This window comes from Camelus bactrianus, chromosome 14, assembly GCF_048773025.1.
Source record: "Camelus bactrianus isolate YW-2024 breed Bactrian camel chromosome 14, ASM4877302v1, whole genome shotgun sequence".
Taxonomy (NCBI): Eukaryota; Metazoa; Chordata; class Mammalia; order Artiodactyla; family Camelidae; genus Camelus; species Camelus bactrianus.
Window position 1 is genome coordinate 71,385,529 of NC_133552.1, and position 16,269 is coordinate 71,401,797.

Here is a 16,269-nt window from a genome sequence, read left to right on the forward strand (position 1 = left end):
TGGATTCTCACGACCTCTTCCAAGAACACGAGCGCTTTTATCATCTCTGCCATCTCTTCTCTTGTAGACGTCAGGAATCTTGGACCCGTTCTTGGAGCAGGGAATTGAGTAACTTCTTCAAGTGCACTTTGACACTCCATAAATTTCTGCCAGTATCAGCGAGGTACGATATGTCTCATGAAGGTCTTTTGAGCCTGGTATTCTCTACAGATGTCTCCATGCCAGTATTCTCCATTGTAGCAGAACAACTCTCATGAATGTATTCGCATCTCTCCTCAATCAGTGCAGCCAGCTTTTCTGACAGCTTCTCTTTGTGTCTCCCATAAAGTCGACTTCAAGAGGAATTGGCCATTTTGAGAGGACCTCGCAGCCTCACCAGTAAGCTGATGACAGGCAGATCTTCCACTGTCTGCCCTTTCAGGTTCTGCAAACTGACCCGAAATCTCATGTCTTTGGGCAGCAGCAGTATCTCGAACTTACACAGCTTCCCGAAAAAAAGACCTAAGACAAGCTCCACAGAGGGCGGCAGCCCCTCCATCACACTGATCCACCCACAGAATTCTGCCCAGGTTCCTTGGATCCACCAGCCACAACAAGCCTCGTGGTACCCACCAACATTCCACCTGGAATCCAACCGGTAACTGACATCTCCAATGGTTGCTGCATCTTGTTATTGTTGGGGGAGGGGCTGCATCAGACGACAGATTCATAAGGTTAATGTGATTCTATCCACTAGCGTCCCATGGTCCTTTTTTCTTCCCTCTTTCCTTTGGTTCAGATCCGTATACACACTGCAAATGGAGGGAAATGTGTCCATTTTTACTTTATGGATTCACACGACTTTAGACTTTCTAAAAGTACACAGTTCACAGAGACACACTAAAGGAAATGATGTTTGTGTAATATCCATTCACCCAGAATACATATCCGTATGTTGCTTTCTGCTGAAACACCCACACTCTCAGAATATATATCTAATTGTTTCATGGGGGTGAAACTCCAAGAAATGAATCCAATCCCTATGTGCACTTTACTGTCTTTCTCTTTAGCACTTTGTACAGTTTTGCAGAGCTACTTGTCTTTGTTATAGGCTTATGCCATTTCGTCTCTACCTAGGGTAGTATATGGCATTCATTCATCCTGTTGGGTAACATGTAAGTCTATATCACGGTCCATGAATTCATTTTATTCAAACTCGGCATTTGATTTGGGTCATGATATACTCTGATGAATCAATACTTATGAATATTTATGTACACGTCATTTTTCTGAATACAAGGGTGTTGAGTACATGCAAGCATCGATACTGGGTCGATGCGTGATGAATGATCCTTGACATCACTTTGAGTATTTTCTTTTGAATATTCATGGTTTCTTTGGTATATATCTGCCAACCGTACCCTTTTTGTGTTTGTTTGACTGATTGTTTGTCTGCTTGTTGTTTGTTTTGCAAACACATTAGGCCATGCATCTCTCCCTTTGCTTCAAACAGAGAGTCATAGAAGCTGATTCAGTTAAGATAGTGCTTAAAATCACCTGTGATTTCCTGCTTCCCTCTCCCATCTCTAGGGTTTTGCTGTCCTCCTTGCCTTCTTCTTTCTTATTCTTTGAATCTCAAGCTCTTCCTGCATTTCCAGTAATGGTTTTCTTATACACATTACATCTTGCTACTTTCTATTCAGGGTAGAATTCTCAATTTTTCTTTTAGGGTTAGTTTCGAACTGCTGATTTCTTTTAAGTTTTGCCGGTCTGTGAAATTCTCTAGCTCTGCCGTTATTATTAATGGCGGACATGTGGCATAGGCTAACCTAGATTGCAGCTTTCTCTCATTCAGTTTATTGTCTATGTCCTGGCACTCCTCCATGCCCTGCAATCTTTCTGTCGAGATATCAGCTGGAACCCCTCTGGAGGTTCTGTTGTGACTAAGTTGCTTTCGTCTAGGTGCATTTTAAGTCAATGGGATGATCGTGAACTTTGTAGATTTGAATTATACAGCTGCTTGTAGGTCTGTTGGGATTCCACCTCCTTTGGACGCTGTGTACATTCTGAAATCTTATACATGATTCTTTCTTGGCTTTCAGAAAGTTTCAGTCTGATTTTCCTACAAATAAATTTTCAGATATATATTTTCTTAATCTCTTGCAATCCAATCAAGTTCTCTTATTTATCGTAGTCTTTAATGCTGTGTCTTACCCCGTGATTCAACAGCAATGTTTGCATTGGTTTACACTTGCTTTTCTATGTCTTCTTCTGATCGTGGGATTTCTGTTCCCCTGTCTTCACAGTCATTCACGAGTCCCTCTGCATTATCTAGTCTGCTTAGGACTGGCTTTAGCCCTGTTATTATCTCATCATTTGAGTTTTCTGATATTATTTGGCTCGTCTTTAGATTTTCTCTTCCCCTTTTCTGGTATTTTGCCTTTTGTGAATCTGAGACACTGTTTTTCTTCAGTGTTTTTCTCACCTCCAATTTCAATGCTTGCTCTGGTAGCGTTATGCAGTCTAGCCGTTTGAAAGCTTATTTTTTGGGCCTTCAATCTCTTTGGAACTGAAAATGGTACTTCCTGTTTCTTTTACTATAATTCTTTATCTCTACTGGTCAAGTACTATCAGGTATCTAATGTAGAATTATAGGGCTTTGTGAGGTGAATATTATAGACTCTTTGGTGTATGCAATTCCATGATATTTCTGTGAGGAGAATTCTTCCTAGACATAGATTCTAAGTCCTGTTCTTGTGTGTGTTGTCTGGTATATCTCTAATTGCTGGTGTTGCCTTTGTTGTGATGAACACACCATAATATTTCGACTAGTATAACCTCACTTTATTACGCTTATCTCAGAATCCTGAAAGTGCACAGGACACTTCCACTTGTGGAAATGAAGCTTCTAAAGATTTTCAGCTCTGCATTCTGCTGTATGTGATTTTGGAGTGTTTCCGAAACAGGAAAATGACAGTGAGCTTGTGCTTTCTATTGCCATGGGAATGTCCCAATATTACCAGTTCTTCCCAGAGCTTCTCTGTCTACAGAAACACCAGTGGAAACATATCTATGGATGTCATACAACAGGGCCTGCTGGAATGATCCCGCAGACTGACGTATGTGTCCTCGGTGCAGTACCATGTCAGTGCCATCCAAAATGTAGCATCTGCATTTGGGAGATAATGCTGAAGGTAATTCTTCATCTTCTCACGCTCTGGACTATGACCACTATTCTTTGTTCACTCATAATTGTGTCATGGGTGCACGAAGGCCACCACAGAGCTTTTCCGAATCCTCTGCCTCAGACCAAACCGTAATCCCACTGCAGGTGATGAATGTAGCAGCTCCTAAAGCTTCTAATACTGATTTGAATCCCAAGGCCCCCTGGATCGCTCAGACCCGATGCACAATATGTCTGATTGAGCCCCACACGTGCTCTATTGGCAAAATGCCAAATTGATCCCTGGTCCTGCTGATGCAGTGAATGTGGCCATTGGACATATCGATAAACTCAAACTCGCGCGCTAGTGTGTTTGCCTTCTCATTGGGGTCACAAGTCGGTTTGCTCTGTTGATAGGACCCACCACCACCCACAACGCAATCCAGATCCCTGAGACTAAGCGTGTGCCATCATCCGTAGCCCTATCCCTCATTTTCTGCTGCCTCTGCTAGCTCAAATTTGGCAGCTCGGGTCTTGGTCTCAGAATCAATTGTGGGGATATTTTGTGCTGATTTCTTTGAGTCCTGTCAGCCAAGCATCTGCTGTGCACTCTTCTAACACTCAGTGCATCACCTTCAATCCCATGTGTGCAGTCAGCTTGAGAGTGTGCGTCCAAGTAAAGCAGAGTTTCACCTTTGCTGCTCCATTACCAGAGGTCAGATCCTGTAGTGGTTTCCATTCTCTACACTGCCTTCTCCTCCTTCCTGGTTTCTGAGGCCTCATCCTGTCTTTGGAAGTAACAGACCACTCTTCGGCATGTGTCCTGTGCCAAGGGCTGGGTGAGTGGATGTTTACATTACTGTGTACACGGGAGCAAGTGAGCGCAGGTTGCACTTGCTCTCTGCCAACGGGGCATTGATAAAACGTCACTTTCCAGATATAATTCACAGAAATATGATGTTTACTTTGCTCTATTTTTTATACAGCCATGGTGGGAGTGTTTGTCCGATGACTCCAGTTTTGACATTGTGTTGATAACACAGCTGCAGTATTTAAAAAGGTAAATAGAATTGATTTACATGTTCTGGGATTTATATGAAAATGAAGTTAGTTTTTGAAACCTACTAAATCTACCTAGAAGCCAGACTTGTCTATTTTTGTAACATTTGGCCAGCTCTAAGGAAAAGATAGACAGATGGAATGTAAAGTAGCAGTCCAAATTTTGAACGGGACATGTCAACAATTTACTCTTGAAGCCTCCAACAACAACAGGAACCAGGAAATCCCTACTGGAACCGTGAAATAACCCCAAACCTGGGTTTCCCTTTTGCAAGGGTTGCCCTTTACTTCCAATGACACATACTGGCCAATGTTGGCATTTCAACGTGTAACATTCCTCTCTACTAAAATACAAGAAAATCCAAACAAATTATAAACATTAGGCTTGATTACTAAAGCACCTAGAAGCATAATAGCTATGAGAATCCTGTGGCAGCTATGCTAGGCTTTTGAGATCCAGGTGTTTTTCTATCAGTGATGAGAACGCTTAATCTTCCGATCATGATGGGTAAAGCAATTTAACAAAACCAAGTCTGCACCCCCATGATATAGTGCACCCGGGGCTTGACTGAAGGGAAAGACGGTCCACATAACCTGTGTCTTTAAATTCTTTGGCGACTTTTACACTTCAGCTCACTATCTGACTTATAATATTTGACTATACTCTTTTGTGAAACTGAGGCTTAATGCCTATGCAAGTTCAGTCAAATATTCCCCTCAGTTACCACACTCCCTTCACCCCAAAGAAGACATAAACCCAGCATTTGCTGAATCTAGGGGAAGGTCATCATTTCTTTGTGTGAGCTAAGTATTCAATTCATATCTATTTTAGTCGAGAGTATTTGATCTTTAAGGAATTCACTGTTGTTCTCAGAGTGTGAATCTGTTGGAACCATGATTCTAGGAGAGGCTTGCTATTCTCCTACTGGCTTCATTTCACCTCAGGTGCTGATCTTTAAAATGGATGCCTGAGTGGAGGGGAGGTTAGAGCAGGGGCTTGATAGCTAGGGCGATAATGGGAAAATCTTACCTGGTCTTGGTGCATTTTGGTCTGAATTGTTTGTAAGTGCCCATTGGGACGTGTGGATTCTCACGACCTCTTCCAAGAACACGAGCGCTTTTATCATCTCTGCCATCTCTTCTCTTGTAGACGTCAGGAATCTTGGACCCGTTCTTGGAGCAGGGAATTGAGTAACTTCTTCAAGTGCACTTTGACACTCCATAAATTTCTGCCAGTATCAGCGAGGTACGATATGTCTCATGAAGGTCTTTTGAGCCTGGTATTCTCTACAGATGTCTCCATGCCAGTATTCTCCATTGTAGCAGAACAACTCTCATGAATGTATTCGCATCTCTCCTCAATCAGTGCAGCCAGCTTTTCTGACAGCTTCTCTTTGTGTCTCCCATAAAGTCGACTTCAAGAGGAATTGGCCATTTTGAGAGGACCTCGCAGCCTCACCAGTAAGCTGATGACAGGCAGATCTTCCACTGTCTGCCCTTTCAGGTTCTGCAAACTGACCCGAAATCTCATGTCTTTGGGCAGCAGCAGTATCTCGAACTTACACAGCTTCCCGAAAAAAAGACCTAAGACAAGCTCCACAGAGGGCGGCAGCCCCTCCATCACACTGATCCACCCACAGAATTCTGCCCAGGTTCCTTGGATCCACCAGCCACAACAAGCCTCGTGGTACCCACCAACATTCCACCTGGAATCCAACCGGTAACTGACATCTCCAATGGTTGCTGCATCTTGTTATTGTTGGGGGAGGGGCTGCATCAGACGACAGATTCATAAGGTTAATGTGATTCTATCCACTAGCGTCCCATGGTCCTTTTTTCTTCCCTCTTTCCTTTGGTTCAGATCCGTATACACACTGCAAATGGAGGGAAATGTGTCCATTTTTACTTTATGGATTCACACGACTTTAGACTTTCTAAAAGTACACAGTTCACAGAGACACACTAAAGGAAATGATGTTTGTGTAATATCCATTCACCCAGAATACATATCCGTATGTTGCTTTCTGCTGAAACACCCACACTCTCAGAATATATATCTAATTGTTTCATGGGGGTGAAACTCCAAGAAATGAATCCAATCCCTATGTGCACTTTACTGTCTTTCTCTTTAGCACTTTGTACAGTTTTGCAGAGCTACTTGTCTTTGTTATAGGCTTATGCCATTTCGTCTCTACCTAGGGTAGTATATGGCATTCATTCATCCTGTTGGGTAACATGTAAGTCTATATCACGGTCCATGAATTCATTTTATTCAAACTCGGCATTTGATTTGGGTCATGATATACTCTGATGAATCAATACTTATGAATATTTATGTACACGTCATTTTTCTGAATACAAGGGTGTTGAGTACATGCAAGCATCGATACTGGGTCGATGCGTGATGAATGATCCTTGACATCACTTTGAGTATTTTCTTTTGAATATTCATGGTTTCTTTGGTATATATCTGCCAACCGTACCCTTTTTGTGTTTGTTTGACTGATTGTTTGTCTGCTTGTTGTTTGTTTTGCAAACACATTAGGCCATGCATCTCTCCCTTTGCTTCAAACAGAGAGTCATAGAAGCTGATTCAGTTAAGATAGTGCTTAAAATCACCTGTGATTTCCTGCTTCCCTCTCCCATCTCTAGGGTTTTGCTGTCCTCCTTGCCTTCTTCTTTCTTATTCTTTGAATCTCAAGCTCTTCCTGCATTTCCAGTAATGGTTTTCTTATACACATTACATCTTGCTACTTTCTATTCAGGGTAGAATTCTCAATTTTTCTTTTAGGGTTAGTTTCGAACTGCTGATTTCTTTTAAGTTTTGCCGGTCTGTGAAATTCTCTAGCTCTGCCGTTATTATTAATGGCGGACATGTGGCATAGGCTAACCTAGATTGCAGCTTTCTCTCATTCAGTTTATTGTCTATGTCCTGGCACTCCTCCATGCCCTGCAATCTTTCTGTCGAGATATCAGCTGGAACCCCTCTGGAGGTTCTGTTGTGACTAAGTTGCTTTCGTCTAGGTGCATTTTAAGTCAATGGGATGATCGTGAACTTTGTAGATTTGAATTATACAGCTGCTTGTAGGTCTGTTGGGATTCCACCTCCTTTGGACGCTGTGTACATTCTGAAATCTTATACATGATTCTTTCTTGGCTTTCAGAAAGTTTCAGTCTGATTTTCCTACAAATAAATTTTCAGATATATATTTTCTTAATCTCTTGCAATCCAATCAAGTTCTCTTATTTATCGTAGTCTTTAATGCTGTGTCTTACCCCGTGATTCAACAGCAATGTTTGCATTGGTTTACACTTGCTTTTCTATGTCTTCTTCTGATCGTGGGATTTCTGTTCCCCTGTCTTCACAGTCATTCACGAGTCCCTCTGCATTATCTAGTCTGCTTAGGACTGGCTTTAGCCCTGTTATTATCTCATCATTTGAGTTTTCTGATATTATTTGGCTCGTCTTTAGATTTTCTCTTCCCCTTTTCTGGTATTTTGCCTTTTGTGAATCTGAGACACTGTTTTTCTTCAGTGTTTTTCTCACCTCCAATTTCAATGCTTGCTCTGGTAGCGTTATGCAGTCTAGCCGTTTGAAAGCTTATTTTTTGGGCCTTCAATCTCTTTGGAACTGAAAATGGTACTTCCTGTTTCTTTTACTATAATTCTTTATCTCTACTGGTCAAGTACTATCAGGTATCTAATGTAGAATTATAGGGCTTTGTGAGGTGAATATTATAGACTCTTTGGTGTATGCAATTCCATGATATTTCTGTGAGGAGAATTCTTCCTAGACATAGATTCTAAGTCCTGTTCTTGTGTGTGTTGTCTGGTATATCTCTAATTGCTGGTGTTGCCTTTGTTGTGATGAACACACCATAATATTTCGACTAGTATAACCTCACTTTATTACGCTTATCTCAGAATCCTGAAAGTGCACAGGACACTTCCACTTGTGGAAATGAAGCTTCTAAAGATTTTCAGCTCTGCATTCTGCTGTATGTGATTTTGGAGTGTTTCCGAAACAGGAAAATGACAGTGAGCTTGTGCTTTCTATTGCCATGGGAATGTCCCAATATTACCAGTTCTTCCCAGAGCTTCTCTGTCTACAGAAACACCAGTGGAAACATATCTATGGATGTCATACAACAGGGCCTGCTGGAATGATCCCGCAGACTGACGTATGTGTCCTCGGTGCAGTACCATGTCAGTGCCATCCAAAATGTAGCATCTGCATTTGGGAGATAATGCTGAAGGTAATTCTTCATCTTCTCACGCTCTGGACTATGACCACTATTCTTTGTTCACTCATAATTGTGTCATGGGTGCACGAAGGCCACCACAGAGCTTTTCCGAATCCTCTGCCTCAGACCAAACCGTAATCCCACTGCAGGTGATGAATGTAGCAGCTCCTAAAGCTTCTAATACTGATTTGAATCCCAAGGCCCCCTGGATCGCTCAGACCCGATGCACAATATGTCTGATTGAGCCCCACACGTGCTCTATTGGCAAAATGCCAAATTGATCCCTGGTCCTGCTGATGCAGTGAATGTGGCCATTGGACATATCGATAAACTCAAACTCGCGCGCTAGTGTGTTTGCCTTCTCATTGGGGTCACAAGTCGGTTTGCTCTGTTGATAGGACCCACCACCACCCACAACGCAATCCAGATCCCTGAGACTAAGCGTGTGCCATCATCCGTAGCCCTATCCCTCATTTTCTGCTGCCTCTGCTAGCTCAAATTTGGCAGCTCGGGTCTTGGTCTCAGAATCAATTGTGGGGATATTTTGTGCTGATTTCTTTGAGTCCTGTCAGCCAAGCATCTGCTGTGCACTCTTCTAACACTCAGTGCATCACCTTCAATCCCATGTGTGCAGTCAGCTTGAGAGTGTGCGTCCAAGTAAAGCAGAGTTTCACCTTTGCTGCTCCATTACCAGAGGTCAGATCCTGTAGTGGTTTCCATTCTCTACACTGCCTTCTCCTCCTTCCTGGTTTCTGAGGCCTCATCCTGTCTTTGGAAGTAACAGACCACTCTTCGGCATGTGTCCTGTGCCAAGGGCTGGGTGAGTGGATGTTTACATTACTGTGTACACGGGAGCAAGTGAGCGCAGGTTGCACTTGCTCTCTGCCAACGGGGCATTGATAAAACGTCACTTTCCAGATATAATTCACAGAAATATGATGTTTACTTTGCTCTATTTTTTATACAGCCATGGTGGGAGTGTTTGTCCGATGACTCCAGTTTTGACATTGTGTTGATAACACAGCTGCAGTATTTAAAAAGGTAAATAGAATTGATTTACATGTTCTGGGATTTATATGAAAATGAAGTTAGTTTTTGAAACCTACTAAATCTACCTAGAAGCCAGACTTGTCTATTTTTGTAACATTTGGCCAGCTCTAAGGAAAAGATAGACAGATGGAATGTAAAGTAGCAGTCCAAATTTTGAACGGGACATGTCAACAATTTACTCTTGAAGCCTCCAACAACAACAGGAACCAGGAAATCCCTACTGGAACCGTGAAATAACCCCAAACCTGGGTTTCCCTTTTGCAAGGGTTGCCCTTTACTTCCAATGACACATACTGGCCAATGTTGGCATTTCAACGTGTAACATTCCTCTCTACTAAAATACAAGAAAATCCAAACAAATTATAAACATTAGGCTTGATTACTAAAGCACCTAGAAGCATAATAGCTATGAGAATCCTGTGGCAGCTATGCTAGGCTTTTGAGATCCAGGTGTTTTTCTATCAGTGATGAGAACGCTTAATCTTCCGATCATGATGGGTAAAGCAATTTAACAAAACCAAGTCTGCACCCCCATGATATAGTGCACCCGGGGCTTGACTGAAGGGAAAGACGGTCCACATAACCTGTGTCTTTAAATTCTTTGGCGACTTTTACACTTCAGCTCACTATCTGACTTATAATATTTGACTATACTCTTTTGTGAAACTGAGGCTTAATGCCTATGCAAGTTCAGTCAAATATTCCCCTCAGTTACCACACTCCCTTCACCCCAAAGAAGACATAAACCCAGCATTTGCTGAATCTAGGGGAAGGTCATCATTTCTTTGTGTGAGCTAAGTATTCAATTCATATCTATTTTAGTCGAGAGTATTTGATCTTTAAGGAATTCACTGTTGTTCTCAGAGTGTGAATCTGTTGGAACCATGATTCTAGGAGAGGCTTGCTATTCTCCTACTGGCTTCATTTCACCTCAGGTGCTGATCTTTAAAATGGATGCCTGAGTGGAGGGGAGGGTAGAGCAGGGGCTTGATAGCTAGGGCGATAATGGGAAAATCTTACCTGGTCTTGGTGCATTTTGGTCTGAATTGTTTGTAAGTGCCCATTGGGACGTGTGGATTCTCACGACCTCTTCCAAGAACACGAGCGCTTTTATCATCTCTGCCATCTCTTCTCTTGTAGACGTCAGGAATCTTGGACCCGTTCTTGGAGCAGGGAATTGAGTAACTTCTTCAAGTGCACTTTGACACTCCATAAATTTCTGCCAGTATCAGCGAGGTACGATATGTCTCATGAAGGTCTTTTGAGCCTGGTATTCTCTACAGATGTCTCCATGCCAGTATTCTCCATTGTAGCAGAACAACTCTCATGAATGTATTCGCATCTCTCCTCAATCAGTGCAGCCAGCTTTTCTGACAGCTTCTCTTTGTGTCTCCCATAAAGTCGACTTCAAGAGGAATTGGCCATTTTGAGAGGACCTCGCAGCCTCACCAGTAAGCTGATGACAGGCAGATCTTCCACTGTCTGCCCTTTCAGGTTCTGCAAACTGACCCGAAATCTCATGTCTTTGGGCAGCAGCAGTATCTCGAACTTACACAGCTTCCCGAAAAAAAGACCTAAGACAAGCTCCACAGAGGGCGGCAGCCCCTCCATCACACTGATCCACCCACAGAATTCTGCCCAGTTTCCTTGGATCCACCAGCCACAACAAGCCTCGTGGTACCCACCAACATTCCACCTGGAATCCAACCGGTAACTGACATCTCCAATGGTTGCTGCATCTTGTTATTGTTGGGGGAGGGGCTGCATCAGACGACAGATTCATAAGGTTAATGTGATTCTATCCACTAGCGTCCCATGGTCCTTTTTTCTTCCCTCTTTCCTTTGGTTCAGATCCGTATACACACTGCAAATGGAGGGAAATGTGTCCATTTTTACTTTATGGATTCACACGACTTTAGACTTTCTAAAAGTACACAGTTCACAGAGACACACTAAAGGAAATGATGTTTGTGTAATATCCATTCACCCAGAATACATATCCGTATGTTGCTTTCTGCTGAAACACCCACACTCTCAGAATATATATCTAATTGTTTCATGGGGGTGAAACTCCAAGAAATGAATCCAATCCCTATGTGCACTTTACTGTCTTTCTCTTTAGCACTTTGTACAGTTTTGCAGAGCTACTTGTCTTTGTTATAGGCTTATGCCATTTCGTCTCTACCTAGGGTAGTATATGGCATTCATTCATCCTGTTGGGTAACATGTAAGTCTATATCACGGTCCATGAATTCATTTTATTCAAACTCGGCATTTGATTTGGGTCATGATATACTCTGATGAATCAATACTTATGAATATTTATGTACACGTCATTTTTCTGAATACAAGGGTGTTGAGTACATGCAAGCATCGATACTGGGTCGATGCGTGATGAATGATCCTTGACATCACTTTGAGTATTTTCTTTTGAATATTCATGGTTTCTTTGGTATATATCTGCCAACCGTACCCTTTTTGTGTTTGTTTGACTGATTGTTTGTCTGCTTGTTGTTTGTTTTGCAAACACATTAGGCCATGCATCTCTCCCTTTGCTTCAAACAGAGAGTCATAGAAGCTGATTCAGTTAAGATAGTGCTTAAAATCACCTGTGATTTCCTGCTTCCCTCTCCCATCTCTAGGGTTTTGCTGTCCTCCTTGCCTTCTTCTTTCTTATTCTTTGAATCTCAAGCTCTTCCTGCATTTCCAGTAATGGTTTTCTTATACACATTACATCTTGCTACTTTCTATTCAGGGTAGAATTCTCAATTTTTCTTTTAGGGTTAGTTTCGAACTGCTGATTTCTTTTAAGTTTTGCCGGTCTGTGAAATTCTCTAGCTCTGCCGTTATTATTAATGGCGGACATGTGGCATAGGCTAACCTAGATTGCAGCTTTCTCTCATTCAGTTTATTGTCTATGTCCTGGCACTCCTCCATGCCCTGCAATCTTTCTGTCGAGATATCAGCTGGAACCCCTCTGGAGGTTCTGTTGTGACTAAGTTGCTTTCGTCTAGGTGCATTTTAAGTCAATGGGATGATCGTGAACTTTGTAGATTTGAATTATACAGCTGCTTGTAGGTCTGTTGGGATTCCACCTCCTTTGGACGCTGTGTACATTCTGAAATCTTATACATGATTCTTTCTTGGCTTTCAGAAAGTTTCAGTCTGATTTTCCTACAAATAAATTTTCAGATATATGTTTTCTTAATCTCTTGCAATCCAATCAAGTTCTCTTATTTATCGTAGTCTTTAATGCTGTGTCTTACCCCGTGATTCAACAGCAATGTTTGCATTGGTTTACACTTGCTTTTCTATGTCTTCTTCTGATCGTGGGATTTCTGTTCCCCTGTCTTCACAGTCATTCACGAGTCCCTCTGCATTATCTAGTCTGCTTAGGACTGGCTTTAGCCCTGTTATTATCTCATCATTTGAGTTTTCTGATATTATTTGGCTCGTCTTTAGATTTTCTCTTCCCCTTTTCTGGTATTTTGCCTTTTGTGAATCTGAGACACTGTTTTTCTTCAGTGTTTTTCTCACCTCCAATTTCAATGCTTGCTCTGGTAGCGTTATGCAGTCTAGCCGTTTGAAAGCTTATTTTTTGGGCCTTCAATCTCTTTGGAACTGAAAATGGTACTTCCTGTTTCTTTTACTATAATTCTTTATCTCTACTGGTCAAGTACTATCAGGTATCTAATGTAGAATTATAGGGCTTTGTGAGGTGAATATTATAGACTCTTTGGTGTATGCAATTCCATGATATTTCTGTGAGGAGAATTCTTCCTAGACATAGATTCTAAGTCCTGTTCTTGTGTGTGTTGTCTGGTATATCTCTAATTGCTGGTGTTGCCTTTGTTGTGATGAACACACCATAATATTTCGACTAGTATAACCTCACTTTATTACGCTTATCTCAGAATCCTGAAAGTGCACAGGACACTTCCACTTGTGGAAATGAAGCTTCTAAAGATTTTCAGCTCTGCATTCTGCTGTATGTGATTTTGGAGTGTTTCCGAAACAGGAAAATGACAGTGAGCTTGTGCTTTCTATTGCCATGGGAATGTCCCAATATTACCAGTTCTTCCCAGAGCTTCTCTGTCTACAGAAACACCAGTGGAAACATATCTATGGATGTCATACAACAGGGCCTGCTGGAATGATCCCGCAGACTGACGTATGTGTCCTCGGTGCAGTACCATGTCAGTGCCATCCAAAATGTAGCATCTGCATTTGGGAGATAATGCTGAAGGTAATTCTTCATCTTCTCACGCTCTGGACTATGACCACTATTCTTTGTTCACTCATAATTGTGTCATGGGTGCACGAAGGCCACCACAGAGCTTTTCCGAATCCTCTGCCTCAGACCAAACCGTAATCCCACTGCAGGTGATGAATGTAGCAGCTCCTAAAGCTTCTAATACTGATTTGAATCCCAAGGCCCCCTGGATCGCTCAGACCCGATGCACAATATGTCTGATTGAGCCCCACACGTGCTCTATTGGCAAAATGCCAAATTGATCCCTGGTCCTGCTGATGCAGTGAATGTGGCCATTGGACATATCGATAAACTCAAACTCGCGCGCTAGTGTGTTTGCCTTCTCATTGGGGTCACAAGTCGGTTTGCTCTGTTGATAGGACCCACCACCACCCACAACGCAATCCAGATCCCTGAGACTAAGCGTGTGCCATCATCCGTAGCCCTATCCCTCATTTTCTGCTGCCTCTGCTAGCTCAAATTTGGCAGCTCGGGTCTTGGTCTCAGAATCAATTGTGGGGATATTTTGTGCTGATTTCTTTGAGTCCTGTCAGCCAAGCATCTGCTGTGCACTCTTCTAACACTCAGTGCATCACCTTCAATCCCATGTGTGCAGTCAGCTTGAGAGTGTGCGTCCAAGTAAAGCAGAGTTTCACCTTTGCTGCTCCATTACCAGAGGTCAGATCCTGTAGTGGTTTCCATTCTCTACACTGCCTTCTCCTCCTTCCTGGTTTCTGAGGCCTCATCCTGTCTTTGGAAGTAACAGACCACTCTTCGGCATGTGTCCTGTGCCAAGGGCTGGGTGAGTGGATGTTTACATTACTGTGTACACGGGAGCAAGTGAGCGCAGGTTGCACTTGCTCTCTGCCAACGGGGCATTGATAAAACGTCACTTTCCAGATATAATTCACAGAAATATGATGTTTACTTTGCTCTATTTTTTATACAGCCATGGTGGGAGTGTTTGTCCGATGACTCCAGTTTTGACATTGTGTTGATAACACAGCTGCAGTATTTAAAAAGGTAAATAGAATTGATTTACATGTTCTGGGATTTATATGAAAATGAAGTTAGTTTTTGAAACCTACTAAATCTACCTAGAAGCCAGACTTGTCTATTTTTGTAACATTTGGCCAGCTCTAAGGAAAAGATAGACAGATGGAATGTAAAGTAGCAGTCCAAATTTTGAACGGGACATGTCAACAATTTACTCTTGAAGCCTCCAACAACAACAGGAACCAGGAAATCCCTACTGGAACCGTGAAATAACCCCAAACCTGGGTTTCCCTTTTGCAAGGGTTGCCCTTTACTTCCAATGACACATACTGGCCAATGTTGGCATTTCAACGTGTAACATTCCTCTCTACTAAAATACAAGAAAATCCAAACAAATTATAAACATTAGGCTTGATTACTAAAGCACCTAGAAGCATAATAGCTATGAGAATCCTGTGGCAGCTATGCTAGGCTTTTGAGATCCAGGTGTTTTTCTATCAGTGATGAGAACGCTTAATCTTCCGATCATGATGGGTAAAGCAATTTAACAAAACCAAGTCTGCACCCCCATGATATAGTGCACCCGGGGCTGACTGAAGGGAAAGACGGTCCACATAACCTGTGTCTTTAAATTCTTTGGCGACTTTTACACTTCAGCTCACTATCTGACTTATAATATTTGACTATACTCTTTTGTGAAACTGAGGCTTAATGCCTATGCAAGTTCAGTCAAATATTCCCCTCAGTTACCACACTCCCTTCACCCCAAAGAAGACATAAACCCAGCATTTGCTGAATCTAGGGGAAGGTCATCATTTCTTTGTGTGAGCTAAGTATTCAATTCATATCTATTTTAGTCGAGAGTATTTGATCTTTAAGGAATTCACTGTTGTTCTCAGAGTGTGAATCTGTTGGAACCATGATTCTAGGAGAGGCTTGCTATTCTCCTACTGGCTTCATTTCACCTCAGGTGCTGATCTTTAAAATGGATGCCTGAGTGGAGGGGAGGGTAGAGCAGGGGCTTGATAGCTAGGGCGATAATGGGAAAATCTTACCTGGTCTTGGTGCATTTTGGTCTGAATTGTTTGTAAGTGCCCATTGGGACATGTGGATTCTCACGACCTCTTCCAAGAACACGAGCGCTTTTATCATCTCTGCCATCTCTTCTCTTGTAGACGTCAGGAATCTTGGACCCGTTCTTGGAGCAGGGAATTGAGTAACTTCTTCAAGTGCACTTTGACACTCCATAAATTTCTGCCAGTATCAGCGAGGTACGATATGTCTCATGAAGGTCTTTTGAGCCTGGTATTCTCTACAGATGTCTCCATGCCAGTATTCTCCATTGTAGCAGAACAACTCTCATGAATGTATTCGCATCTCTCCTCAATCAGTGCAGCCAGCTTTTCTGACAGCTTCTCTTTGTGTCTCCCATAAAGTCGACTTCAAGAGGAATTGGCCATTTTGAGAGGACCTCGCAGCCTCACCAGTAAGCTGATGACAGGCAGATCTTCCACTGTCTGCCCTTT

The 16,269-nt window shown here is 42.3% G+C and overlaps 1 protein-coding gene and 1 long non-coding RNA gene across 2 annotated transcripts; both read left to right on the forward strand.

Annotated features, from left to right (window-relative positions):
* Positions 1-2,163: 2,163 nt before the first annotated feature.
* On the forward strand, positions 2,164-5,448 carry LOC141579829 (uncharacterized). The gene is made up of 4 exons (XR_012511841.1): positions 2,164-3,173; positions 3,796-3,981; positions 4,129-4,202; positions 5,352-5,448. It is a non-coding gene; the product is annotated as an uncharacterized LOC141579829 (long non-coding RNA).
* Positions 5,449-7,447: 1,999 nt separating this feature from the next.
* Positions 7,448-16,014, forward strand: LOC123617857 (uncharacterized). Its single transcript, XM_074378649.1, has 8 exons — positions 7,448-8,457; positions 9,413-9,486; positions 10,636-10,731; positions 10,897-11,205; positions 13,598-13,741; positions 14,364-14,549; positions 14,697-14,770; positions 15,919-16,014. The coding sequence occupies exons 1-5, from the start codon at positions 8,263-8,265 to the stop codon at positions 13,650-13,652; spliced, it is 729 nt and encodes a 242-aa protein (XP_074234750.1). The 5' UTR covers positions 7,448-8,262; the 3' UTR covers positions 13,653-13,741; positions 14,364-14,549; positions 14,697-14,770; positions 15,919-16,014.
* Positions 16,015-16,269: the final 255 nt, after the last annotated feature.

What these genes read in the sequence shown, in the direction of transcription:
- LOC123617857 (XM_074378649.1), top strand. Translation starts at nt 8,263, where the DNA reads ATGGGAATGTCCCAATATTACCAGTTCTTCCCAGAGCTTCTCTGTCTA. An exon ending in TTTGGGAGATAATGCTGAAG is followed by an intron (nt 8,458 to 9,412) that starts GTAATTCTTCAT and finishes TTTTTTATACAG; the next exon opens with CCATGGTGGGAGTGTTTGTC. An exon ending in TTCCACCTGGAATCCAACCG is followed by an intron (nt 11,206 to 13,597) that starts GTAACTGACATC and finishes CTCTGTCTACAG; the next exon opens with AAACACCAGTGGAAACATAT.